The 12,366-nt window shown below is 38.8% G+C and overlaps 1 protein-coding gene across 4 annotated transcripts in view; it reads right to left on the bottom strand.

Annotated features, from left to right (window-relative positions):
• Nucleotides 1-12,366, bottom strand: part of KCNK2 (potassium two pore domain channel subfamily K member 2) — a 231,478-nt gene that overhangs the window by 40,100 nt on the left and 179,012 nt on the right. For all 4 annotated transcript variants that reach the window (XM_088845270.1, XM_088845271.1, XM_055419079.2 and 1 more), the window contains exon 6: nt 4,217-4,356. In XM_088845270.1, the coding sequence (XP_088701396.1) occupies nt 4,217-4,356 (140 nt within the window). The remainder of the gene's footprint in view (nt 1-4,216; nt 4,357-12,366) is intronic.

Here is a 12,366-nt window from a genome sequence, read left to right as displayed (position 1 = left end):
GCAGCTTCCCACACAGGTAGTATATACACGTCAATGCTACTCTCTCAATTTGAACCCTTTCCTCTGAAACAGTTCAGAATGATTAGCTGTATCAGCATTCTATTTCAGCATGTTCATCAAAAACTTTGTCCGTACTTCTAAATATATTTTCATTAAAATTAATCTTCATTGGAAACAGAACAGACTTTAAGATTAAAAAAAACAGAGATAAGGTCACATATGATTAGAGCTCTATGTCTGCACTTACCTGATATGATTTAAGGGGATTTGTTTTTGAAAAATGAATGTAAGACTGGAACTTATTATTAGCCAGAATCTTTTGTGGGAGGGAAACCTTGTGTTTTTGTATAACCACTTGAAAATCTGCTAATATATGTTATTTTGATTTTTTTATGTTCTGTACCAATGACATTTTTAATAGCAAGGATTCCAAGTTATCAAAAATTATTTAGCATTCTTATGGAATTGAAAACTGGAAATATTCTTGTTGCTTCTGAACATTTAGGCAGTTTTTAAAAGTTTGAGCGTTTGGAATAGTTTAAGTACAAAAGGTAATGAATACATAGTGAGCAGTTACACAATATGGTTTGTGTGCGTAAAGATGACTCCTAGGATGTATTTATGGAGAAGGCAATGGCAACCCATTCCAGTACTCTTGCCTGGAGAATCCCATGGATGGAGGAGCCTGGTCGGCTGCAGTCCGTGGGGTCGCTAAGAGTCGGAAACGACTGAGCGACTTCACTTTCACTTTTCACTTTCATGCATTGGAGAAGGAAATGGCGACCCACTCCAGTGTTCTTGCCTGGAGAATCCCAGAGACGGGGGAGCCTGGTGGGCTTCTGTCTATGGGGTCACACAGAGTCAGACACGACTGAAGCGACTTAGCAGCAGCAGCAGCAGCAGCAGGATGTATTTAATTGGTTTTTATTTAATTATTTAAATTTAGTGAGTTATTTCAAGATTAAACTTATTCAATAATCTTTTCCACTGCTGTAGAAATATTGAGTCATATTTCCTTTATAAAAATTTTGGCCCTAACAATCTATACATTCACAATTATAAATTGTCTTTCTTTTTTCACAATTATAAATCTTCTCTCCCTTTCTCTCTTTACATTCTCTGTCGAATTTGTGGCCCGCTTTTGTCATTTCCCTAAACTGCATTACAAATTAGAAAACACACATCTGCTCAAAGCGACAGTTCCATTGCAACTGGCTCAACTGTCTGGAGCAGCTGCAGCTCCAGAGGGTTTCCGTAAACTTGCTCGTGGCCTTCATTCACATGAGCTTTCTCCAGATGCAGTCACCAGAAAGGACATGTCACTCCAAAGACGAGGGACAAGCCAAAAGACTTATGGTAAGAGAAGAAAAGAGCTTTCTACTTTTCAGTGTTGGAAACACACAATGATACATCTCACACTTCTGGCTGAGAATCAAGAAGATCATTTAAAAGGAGGCAAACAAACTTGTTTCTCATATTAAATAAGCCAGTTAATGTAGAAATTTAAATGTCTTTGAAACAATTGTTTCAAAGCAGCCTGAATACAGCCTGAATCCGGTCCTCCAGCAAGCCTTTTGTTGAAGCCCTAATCCCCACTGTCACTGCATTTGGGGGACAGAGCCTTTAAGGGGTAATTAAGATTCAGTGGGGCTTTCCAGGTGGCGCCAGTGGTAAACAACCTGCCTGCCAATACAGGAGACAGAGGAGACACGGGTTCCATTCCTGGGTCAGGAAGATCCCCTGGAGGAGGGCATGGCAATCCACTCCAGTATTCTTGCCTGGAGAATCCCATGGACAGAGCAGCCTGGAGGGCTGCAGCTGCAAAGAGTCAGACACGACTGCATACACGCGCACACACGCAAGGTTCAATGAGGTCGTAAGGGTGCAGCCCTAATCCAACAGCACTGGTATCCCTGTAAGAAGAGGAAGGTGACATAGAACCTTCTCTCTGCAGGCACGTGTGCAGAGGCAAGGCCCTGTGAAGACACGGCAAGAAGGAGAGAGATCTCACCTGCAAGCCAAGGAGAGAGATCCACCAGAAACCAGCACCTTAATCCCAGACTTCCATCTTCCTGAATTGTGAGGAAACAGATTCCTACTGTTTAAGCCAATCTTGTTATGGCAGCCCAAGGAGAGTAATACAGATGATTATCTCACTGCTCTGGAAAAAATGTGCCAGTACTTTGTACTAGCTAATCCTATCACAAAATGCACTGTTTTTGTTTTTAACAATACGAGCTTTTAAACTTTAATCAAATATATTATGCCAGTGGCATAAAGATAAAACTTCCCGCTTCTATATGTGCCTTGGTGGCTTTCAAACTTTTGGAGTGTGATCCATAATAATCTTAATATGTGTGTGTGTATACACACATATATGTATATGTGTGTTTGTGTATGTATGGATATAATATATACTACATTTATTGTATATGTGTATATGGAAATAGATATTTACACAAAACATTTTAAACTATCTAACGGATTCTTTGTTTGACTCTATTTTACTTAGAAAAAAATGTTTTTGTGTATTTTAAAAATGCATTTTAATGCCAGCTTATGCTAGAAGTTTGAAAGTTCCTTTTTTAGCTATGTTATCTAGCATATTTCCTAGTTACAATTTCTTTTGCCCCTCCTTAGCATCTCAAGAACCTTAAAAGTACAATGAAGTTAAAATAACCATAATTCTCTCCCTGTCCATCCACCTTATTCTCTCCCTCTCTCTACACCCCCACACACAAACACACTACACACACACACACACACACACACACACACAATAAGACTGAGGCAAATCAGTTGAGGTCCTATCCAAAGTATTTTTCACATGAGTTAAACCAGAATGTCAAGCATATTGTCCTACTGATTTGTTTATAATAAATTTTTTGGTTTTATGGTGCAAGTAAGATACAGATTAATATAGACAGACTGAACATATGAATACCAACTGAGAAATATGGTATCCAAGAAGAGAAATCTTGGATAACTTACACTACTTCTAATTACCATAGGTACCTTGGGTATTAATAAGAAATTATAGGACATGAGTTTGGGTAAACTCCAGGAGTTGGTGATGGACAGGGAAGCCTGGCATGCTGCAGTTCATGGGGTCACAGAGAGTTGGACATGACTGAGCGACTGAACTGAACTGATATGACTTGATGTGCTCAAAGAAAATACTTGTTTGTAGAGAGAAATTAATTTTATCATTTATTATCTTAGTCTATTTCTTTTGGGTGTATGCTTAAAGAATCACAATTGCTGTAACAATCAAAGATTTGGACACTGATGTCTCTTGGTCTATGAATACCAGATTATGAAATGGAGGGATAATTAAAGGGAGACTGTGGATACTATATTTGTAAGTCTTATGAATTTGTTGTGCTGTGAAAAAAACTAGTAAAGTTGGCTAACACCCAGAAGCAAAAAATGTAGAATTCATAATAAAACACTACTCTGTCACACTCAAACTAGTAGTACTTATGGACCTTTCAAAACAAATTAGAATGTAACTCCTAAACTATAAAAAATTTCAGAGTCAAGATTGAAATTTCAAACTTTCCAGAATCCCATGAGTCAAAAATTCTAATGGTCATTTCTGTATACACAGTTGCACCAACAAGATAAAAGGATATCTTTTTGAACAGCTGAAATCTGTACACAGGGTAATGGGTTCTAACGCAAACAGCTTCGGGGAATACATGTGTGTGTGTACATGTGCATGTGTACATACTTATACAGACCTAAGAGAAAAGAAAACAACTGAATGCAATGAAAATTCAATATTACACATTACCTTCACTTCTTCATGCCACTTATACCTTGACACAAATATTTCCTGCTGTCTCTTTATAGAATAAAATTTACTCTATGTCATTGAGGAAATCGAGAAAAAAAAGAAATAATGAAGAAAATGTTTTAAACTACATCTTTTTTTCATTACAAATTACTCTCAGCACCAAGATATCATCTGACATGGAGAGGTATTTAAAAGTTTTGGTTAAGTCAATGAATTGCACCTCATATGATTGATAGCCTCCTGTAGCAAATGCACACCAAACATAAACATTAAAAATTTTAAGTAATATTGAAATATTTTTAAATATTTAAATGAATTAATAAATATTTAATATTAAAAAATAAATGTTAAAAACATTAAAAGTAACCTTTACTGAATTAATTAAATCATATTTTGACACACATTTTTATTTCTTACCTCTTCCTTTGTCTTTTTTGATATCACTCGGAGCCAGTCTCCAATCATACTCAGGACAGCAGCGAAGTAAGCAAGCCCTACAAGGATCCAAAACCACACGACAGGCTTATAGAAGTCTAGGTACTCAATGTCCGATCCACCTGTGAGACAAAAACAAAGCAGAACAGGATAACTTCATATTATAGAAGTAAACAACATAGATTCCTGCTGAAATTATTAACTGCATTTTGGCCTTCAGAACACAGAAATCTTGTCAGTTGATCTGTGTTGTTTACTTCATATGGAATTCCTTATTTTCATGCATATAATCCTTATCTATCTTTCAAGAATCATTCAAATTAATTCATTTTTTAATTGAAGTATAGTTGATGCTGAAGCTGAAACTCCAATACTTTGGCGACCTGATGCGAAGAACTGACTCTTTGGAAAAGACCTTGATGCTGGGAAAGATTGAAGGCAGGAGAAGAAGGGGACAACGGAGGATAAAATGGTTGGATGGCATCACCGACTCCATGGACGTGAGTTTGAGCAAGCTCCAGGAGCTGGTAATGGGCAGGGAAGCCTGGCATGCTGTAGTCCATGGGGTCAAAAAGAGTTGGACATGACTGAGCGACCAAACTGACAGTTGATCTACCATATTATATTGGTTTCAGATATAATAAGTTCTTAATAAGACCTTTCATTACTTCATGTAATAATGATTTTTCCTTGTCCCATGTTTCTTTCTGTTTATTATAATGAATCTCAACTAGTCTAGCACTTAATTATTATGTGTATTAGTTTCTCTTTCTACCTCTCTTGCAATAGGGAACAGAGTTGACACTTTTTATAGCATGCATTTAGCTTAGTATTTTTATCCTATTTCCCATCAATTCATGCTAGCCAATCAGTAGCATGTATATTATCATAAGTGACCAGTCCAGGTTCGACGCATAAATTTTCCTCTGTTCATTTCTTTGCATTTGTACTTTTTTAATAAAATTCTTTTTTAGAAATAAAAAAAATAAATAAACTGAAAAAAAAAAAAAACAAAGACAACCGTGACAGAAATTAGTTCTTATTTTAAAATCATCAATACAACTGGTTGATAACAAATGCCAGTGACAATATTTTGGTCGGTCTAATTTGAATAAGTAGCAATTTTCAGATGATACTGCCATTGATTATTATCTGAAGTTTCAAGGGAATTCCCATGTTTGTCATAAATTTAAATCCCTCACTCTCAAGAAAAGAAATTTGCAATGGAGTTCTTCTGCTTTAATCTTTGTTACTTTTCCATTTATTTGGTGCAGTAATTGCACCTATGAGAATCTGAATACATTTCAGTGTATCCCAACTTTAGCACATATTAATAGGGCACTGATTAAGTTTCAAACTTAATAATGTTTGAAACTTGAATTTTCAAAACAGTTATACTTTTCACAGGACAGGGAAGCAGTCTCTCTCTTGAGAAATTAATAATTTAGCCTGAGAAAGCCCCACACAGACAACTGATCACAATGTGACATATCAAAGGATGGCAAAAAAGAATTAAAAAGTACTATGACAGGACACAGAAGAAATGATTTTTACTTCTGGAAGGGCGAAGGTGAGAAGACAGAAGGTGAGTCAAACAATGAGGATCAAAACAGAAAAAAGCTTAGTGTGAAAACATTTGATGTATCCAAAGGACTAGGACTTCGTCTGTGGTTCAGAGGTTTGGAATCCGCATTCCAGTGCAGAGGACATAGGTTCAGTCCGTGGCTGGGGACCTGAGATCCCACATGCCGTGGGGTCACTAAGCCCACATGCCTCAACACAGAAGCGAGCCTTGTGCAGCTACTGAGCACTCACGCTCCAGAGCTTGTGCTGGAGCAACAAGAGAAGTCCATGTGCTGCAACTCAAGGAAGCCCTTACACAGCAACAGAGACCCAGGACAGACCCCAAAGGTGCTGCTAGTATCAGCTAAAGTTACATTTGGAAGGGGGTCAAGAGAATAGACAGGTAGAAGAGAGGAATCTAGGGGGAAAAAAAAGTTATAAAAACTTGTTCTTAAAAAGCAGTGGGGTGTAGGTATAGGTTTGTAGGCAGTCTGATGTTTGACTTACATGCACAGAAAGATCTAGGGGCAGAGAGGGAAGGTTTGACAGGGAAGCCCAGTGAGAAACTTTGTTCTGAGCTAGCTAAGGGAAGACTGAGGCAGAGTCAGACTGTGACGGAAAGAAAAAACATCGGAGGCAGAATTGTCAGGGACTGACGACTTCTTAGTTGGTGTGGTAACTGAGAGGAAAGGCTCCAGGATGACTGGAGACCAGAGACCCTCATTGGGTGGATAGTACCAGCAATTAACCAGGAAACACAGGAGAAGAAACAGGGACAATAAAAGGAAAAGTAATTCAAACTGGGGCAAAACAATTTTGAAGTGCTTGAGGTACCAACAGGAAGACAACCAGCAGGATCCTTAAACACATATCTAACACTTAATAGGGCAGAGCTTCCCTGGTGGCTCAGACAGTAAAGAATCTGCCTGCCATGCAGGAGACACTGGTTCGATCCCTGGGTCAAGGAAGGTCCCCTGGAGAAGGGAACGACTACTCACTCCAGTATTCTTGCCTGGAGAATGCCATCCACTGAGGAGCCTGGTGGGTTACACCCCATGGGGTCACAAAGAGTCGGACACGACTAAGCAACTTAGCACACACACAACAAGGAAGAAGAGCAGGCAATGATTTTAGAATCAAAAGCACAGAGACTAGGGATGTTTAAAGAGGGGTTGTGGACATAATTAAAAAAAACTCAACCTGTATATTCAGAAGAACAGCTAATAAACAGCCAGTATACAATGGCAACCCACTCCAGAACTCTTGCCTGGAATATCCCATGGAAGGAGGAGCCTGGTAGGCTGCAGTCCATGGGGTCATGAAGAGTCAGACACGACTGAGCGACTTCACTTTCACTTTTCACTTTATTGCATTGGAGAAGGAAATGGCAACCCACTCCAGTGTTCTTGCCTGGAGAATCCCAGGGACGGGGGAGCCCGGTGGGCTGCCATCTATGGGGTCGCACAGAGTTGGACACTACTGAAGTGACTTAGCAGCAGCAGCAGCAGCACACATTAAAAATCAAATATAAAAATTTGAATATAACATACTCTGTACAACTTAGACTGTGAGTTACCCACAATGACATTTTCAAATACTAAAGGGTCAGAGTAAAAAGAGAACATTTTTCCATCAGGCAAATAATAGGAGCAGATACAAGTTCAGCCTTCGTTGGGGACAAAGAATAATTTTCAAGGTTTAGTTTATAAAGTCAGTAATATTTACCTTCAAAATATTGTAAAAAATTTACCTTGTGCTGCATTTTTAAAAATATCATTTCTGGGAAGGACTATAAAGGCTAAATGCATCTTGGGATGGTTAAGACTTGGCCCATGGGGGATGCAGTGCTACAAATTCACAGAAGTGACTTAGGAAATGTGTGTGGAAATCTGTTACATGATAGGCTCACTAGTGAATTCCATTTTTTAAAATGTTTCCATTTCAAAGAAACCAAAATGACATTTTTCCCCCAAGTACTTTCTCTTTCAAAACCAGAAAGTCCTCATCCAAATAGCTGTGACTCACTTAACACATAAGTTCACCAAAATGTTGATTTTAGAAGTTAGTTCATGCTCAAGATGACTTTTTATAAGTTTTCTTTCTTATAAACAGGATATCACAGTTTGAAAAGAGTAAATTAACTTAATCACTAAAAGGTCTATATTTGGGTAAAATGTTCATCCCACAAGTTTTAGTGGATTCTAAGCCGGGGGTAGTGTGGGCTGGGGGATGTTTTTCAATTCTTAATTGCCACTCTTAAGATGAAATATTGGCAGTCAAGTGATCCAGGGAAAGCTAATGTATACACAAGTATTATCCAATACTCACAAAACCTTTTTCACTTTCTGATATCGAAGATTTATGAATTAATTTTCACAGTATTCGATCTATTGGATGCAAGAATCTTAGCCAAATTTTAAAAATCTATAATGTCAAGATAACTTGCTGAAAAAGTTGTTTTTTAAAAAATTAGGAAATATTTTTAAAATGTAATTATAAGCATTAATTTTAGTCCAGCACATTCAAGAAATCTGTACATGGGTCTCTTGCTAGCTAGTGGGAACCTACTGCATAGTGCAGGGAGCTCAGCTCAGTGACCTAAATGAATGGGATGGCAGAGGGGAGGTGCAAGAGGGAGGGGATATACGTATGCACATAACTGATTGACGATGGTACTGTACAGCAGAGACTAACACATTGTAAAGCAACTCTATCCCTCCCTCCCAAAAAACCAAAAAACCCAGGGTAATCTCTCTGTCCTGGCACAGTCCCTCCCTATCTGGCCCCTCCTCCGTCTCCACTCCACCACTCCGTAGTTTTTCTTTTCTTTCTTGCCCAGACTCCTGAGACGTGGCCTGAGGGCTGCCTCAGCCCACTCTTCCCTTCTCATCTGGCACCTCACTGCCATTTTCTTTGTTGCCACTGAAAATATGCACACAAGTCCTTTCCATTTTAAGAGCGCTCTGGCTAATCATCACAGGAGAGCAGACCGATGGTAATAAAAATAGCAAAGAGGGGTGAGGTACCAAGGTTTTAGGAATCTTATAAACTTTTTAAAATAGTTAAAATAAGCCTCTTTCTGACTCTCACATGATGGCCTCTTTTAGATGGCACCATTTTTGTCTGGAATTATTCTCCTTGACACTTCAATAAGGAAATCACCAGAGCCTAATAAAGCTCATCAAGCCCAGGAAAGTTTCAATTTCAGTCTGGCATTATTCCTAGGAGCCCATTCTCTCCTAAGATGAGCTTCCCAAACACTGTCCCACAACAATCACTTTCTTTCCTGGTTCCAGCATTAATGAAGCCCTTTCCTATCTGGTACCAAAGAGTTGTTGGTTGAGGTTCTTGTTTTGGCCTCATAGTCCTAGCTAACCCAGTCCTAGCTAGTAAGTTCACTGTGGCTGATTTACAGAATATTCAAACTCTGATGGAGAGAGGGGAGTGAGAGTTAAGACTTACTGATGGTCTACCTCAGTGAAATCATGCTGAGTAGGAAGCCCTACTCAGTAGGAAATCAAAGCCCTGAGTAGGAAGGTATTAAGGGTCGTTGCATTTCCACTCCTCATGAAAGTGAAAGTGTTAGTTGCTCATTTGTGTCCAACTCTTTGCAAGTCCCTGGACTGTAGCCCATCAGACTCTTCTGCCCATGGAATTCTCCAGGCAAGATTATTGGAGCGGGAAGCCACTTCCTCCTCCAGGGGAATCTTCCAGACACAGGGATTGAACCCGGATCTCCTTCATTGCAGGCAGATTCTTTACTGTTTGAGTCACTAGGGAAGCCCTTTCCACTCCTCCTATTTCCACTGATTTAGCACAAGATTCCTTTTTTTTTTTTTAGCACAAGATTCTTAATAAGACCAACTGGTCATTGAGCCTTAAGCCGTATCTCCAGATGTCTTTATCAGTAGTTAAGCCGATATTTCAATTGCCATAATTCTCACAGTCTGTCCAGAACTCAAGGATGGAAGATTTGCATTGGGTTCCTAAAATCCCAATAGTAAGTATCCCAATTTTCCAACAGACAAGCCATACTCTCAGTAGGGTAGGTAAAATAACAGTTGTCAGGTCACACAGCAAAGGGGACAGCAGAGCTCGAATCCACACTCAGGCCTGTCTGGCTTCATAACATAGGCTCCTGTCATTGAACCAGATCCTATGTCACCCGTGATGCTGCTGTCCTTCCCATCATACCCATTCAGTCACTTTCCTTCACATTTTCCCACCTTCTTTTTTTCATCCATACTGTACGGCAGACACTTAGCTAGGGCTGGAGATGCTACATCAAACAAGGTGCTTCTTTTTCCCTCAAGGTTCTCACCTAGAAACCAGGTGGGTCTGAGGTCAGCACTGTTTTACTATGAGCTTCTTGTCTTATGTCCCCATTCCAACAGTTTCCAAAAGTTGGTCCTATTCTACTCTACAACACTTGAATATATATTGCCCTCTCTCCCTTAAATTTAATTTTCTTTCTTGGGATGATGCTGAATCACAGAATATTTACAAATAAGGATTTAAAGAATGATTTAGCCATTATGGATCAAACTCCATGTTTCTTCTCAGCTTTTCTAAAATAATATATATTATAGAATATAGATAAAATATACAACTTTGTTTTAAAGAAAATAAAGGTCATGTTTTACATGGGTCTGTATTTTAATATAGATATCAAATACAGACTTCAGTATTTTTGGTACATTTGACCTTCTTTTTATTCATGAAAGCTGCATGGTAGTCCACTCTAGTACTCTTGCCTGGAGACTCCCACAGACAGAGGAGCCTGGCTGGTTATAGTCCATGGCGGGCTGCAAAGAGTTGGACATGATTGAAGTGACTTAGCACGACACACATGCATGCTGTCTTAATATGAAGAGGGAAAAACTTATTTTCTGCTTTAGTATATTTTTCTTTTTTATAGTAAAGCAACTTAACTTAATAAAGTCTTTTCTGAATGCATCAAGAATTAAGAGGCTCTTTCAATAATGCTGTAAATTATGTTTTCTTTTTTACAAATGAAAATATGACTTCAGTATTAAACAACAGCTCACCCACTAAATCAAACTTTCCCTATGCTATCAAGTTAAAAAAAAAACAAGACCAAAAAAGGTAACTAAATCTCTCTAGCATTTGAACCTATATTTGGGGATTCTCAATTTCAGCACTCAAGAAGTTGTCCATTTCCTGGTAGGTACTTAGTCTAAGACTAGAGAAACTGTCATCAGAAAAACAGCAGTCTCATGATCATAAAGAAAGAAAAATCAACACATTGTCTTCAGTTCAGTTCAGTTCAGTTCAGTTGCTCAGTCGTGTCCGACTCTCCGCGACCCCATGAATCACAGCACACCAGGCCTCCCTGTCCATCACCAACTCCCGGAGTACACTCAAACTCATGTCCACAGAGTCGGTGATGCCATCCAGCCATCTCATTCTCTGTCGTCCCCTTCTCCTCCCGCCCCCAACCTTTCCCAGAATCAGAGTCTTTTCCAGTGAGTCAACTCGTCGCATGAGGTGGCCAAAGTATTGCAGTTTCAGCTTTAGCATCAGTCCCTCCAATGAACATCCAGGATTGATCTCCTTTAAAATGGACTGGTTGGATCTCCTTGCAGTATAAGGGACTCTCAAGAGTCTTCTCCAACACCACAGTTCAACTCATCCTTTATAAGGATGGAAATCTATAGGATATAGGATGTACATTATTGTTACGTCTACAAATTATCTTTAAGTCTATATATCAATATACAGTAATTTGCGGTCTTTTTCATTAAACTTTGTACAATTTACTGCCTAGCTCACTGAGAACTGTCAATCACTAAATGTTTTCCTTGTCATTTCTTCCCACGTGTTCTATAATTCTTCTATATACCCATTTTGAATCCTAGAAGTTAAATAACTCCTTGGTTTGCCCACAGTCCCTAACTTCTGAACTGTTTGGGTCTAATCCCATTTAATTAATTACACACATAGCTCTCAGTTTTCTGAGAGTTGAGTTGAGTTCTCTGAGGGTCACCAGCTGATTCAGGGTGTGACCAGATGTCTTGCGGAATTTTTCCATTCTAACACACAGAACTATCAAGAAGAGAAAATGACTTCCTATTTAATTGTTACTCCTGGATTTCAAACATTATGTCCCATAGGAACAAGACCTAGTTCAATCATTACCACCAAGTGCTAAACACAGTTATATACAATATGCGCTCACTAAACATCAGAATGAATGCACATATGAACGATGACATAAGCATCTCCCTAACAGTCATGCAAGCCCTCTCTTTTCAATCAGAGACATTTTTCTGAGCCATTGTGGTGGCGCTGAAGAACTGCCTGTTCTTCAGTTGACCTCACTTCTGATCAGGTATTTTCCTTGTCATTTGCTAAATTCCTGGCAAATCTCTACTCAGTGATCAGCCCAATAACAGCAATTTTAATACCTGGCCTTTGAATAGTTGCAAAACTTTTAGACCACATCAGTAACTGTTTTCTTGAAGCTGTCTATTAGGACAAACTGTTTGGAACAAAAAAAAAGCTTGTCATGGTTTTTCAATGGAGATTTATATGTTTTCATGATAAAA

Source organism: Moschus berezovskii, chromosome 17, assembly GCF_049115385.1.
Source record: "Moschus berezovskii isolate FMDL1 chromosome 17, NW_MosBer_1.0, whole genome shotgun sequence".
NCBI lineage: Eukaryota > Metazoa > Chordata > Mammalia > Artiodactyla > Moschidae > Moschus > Moschus berezovskii.
Note: the sequence above shows the minus strand (reverse complement) of the source record. Positions and strands in the feature narration are given on the sequence as shown.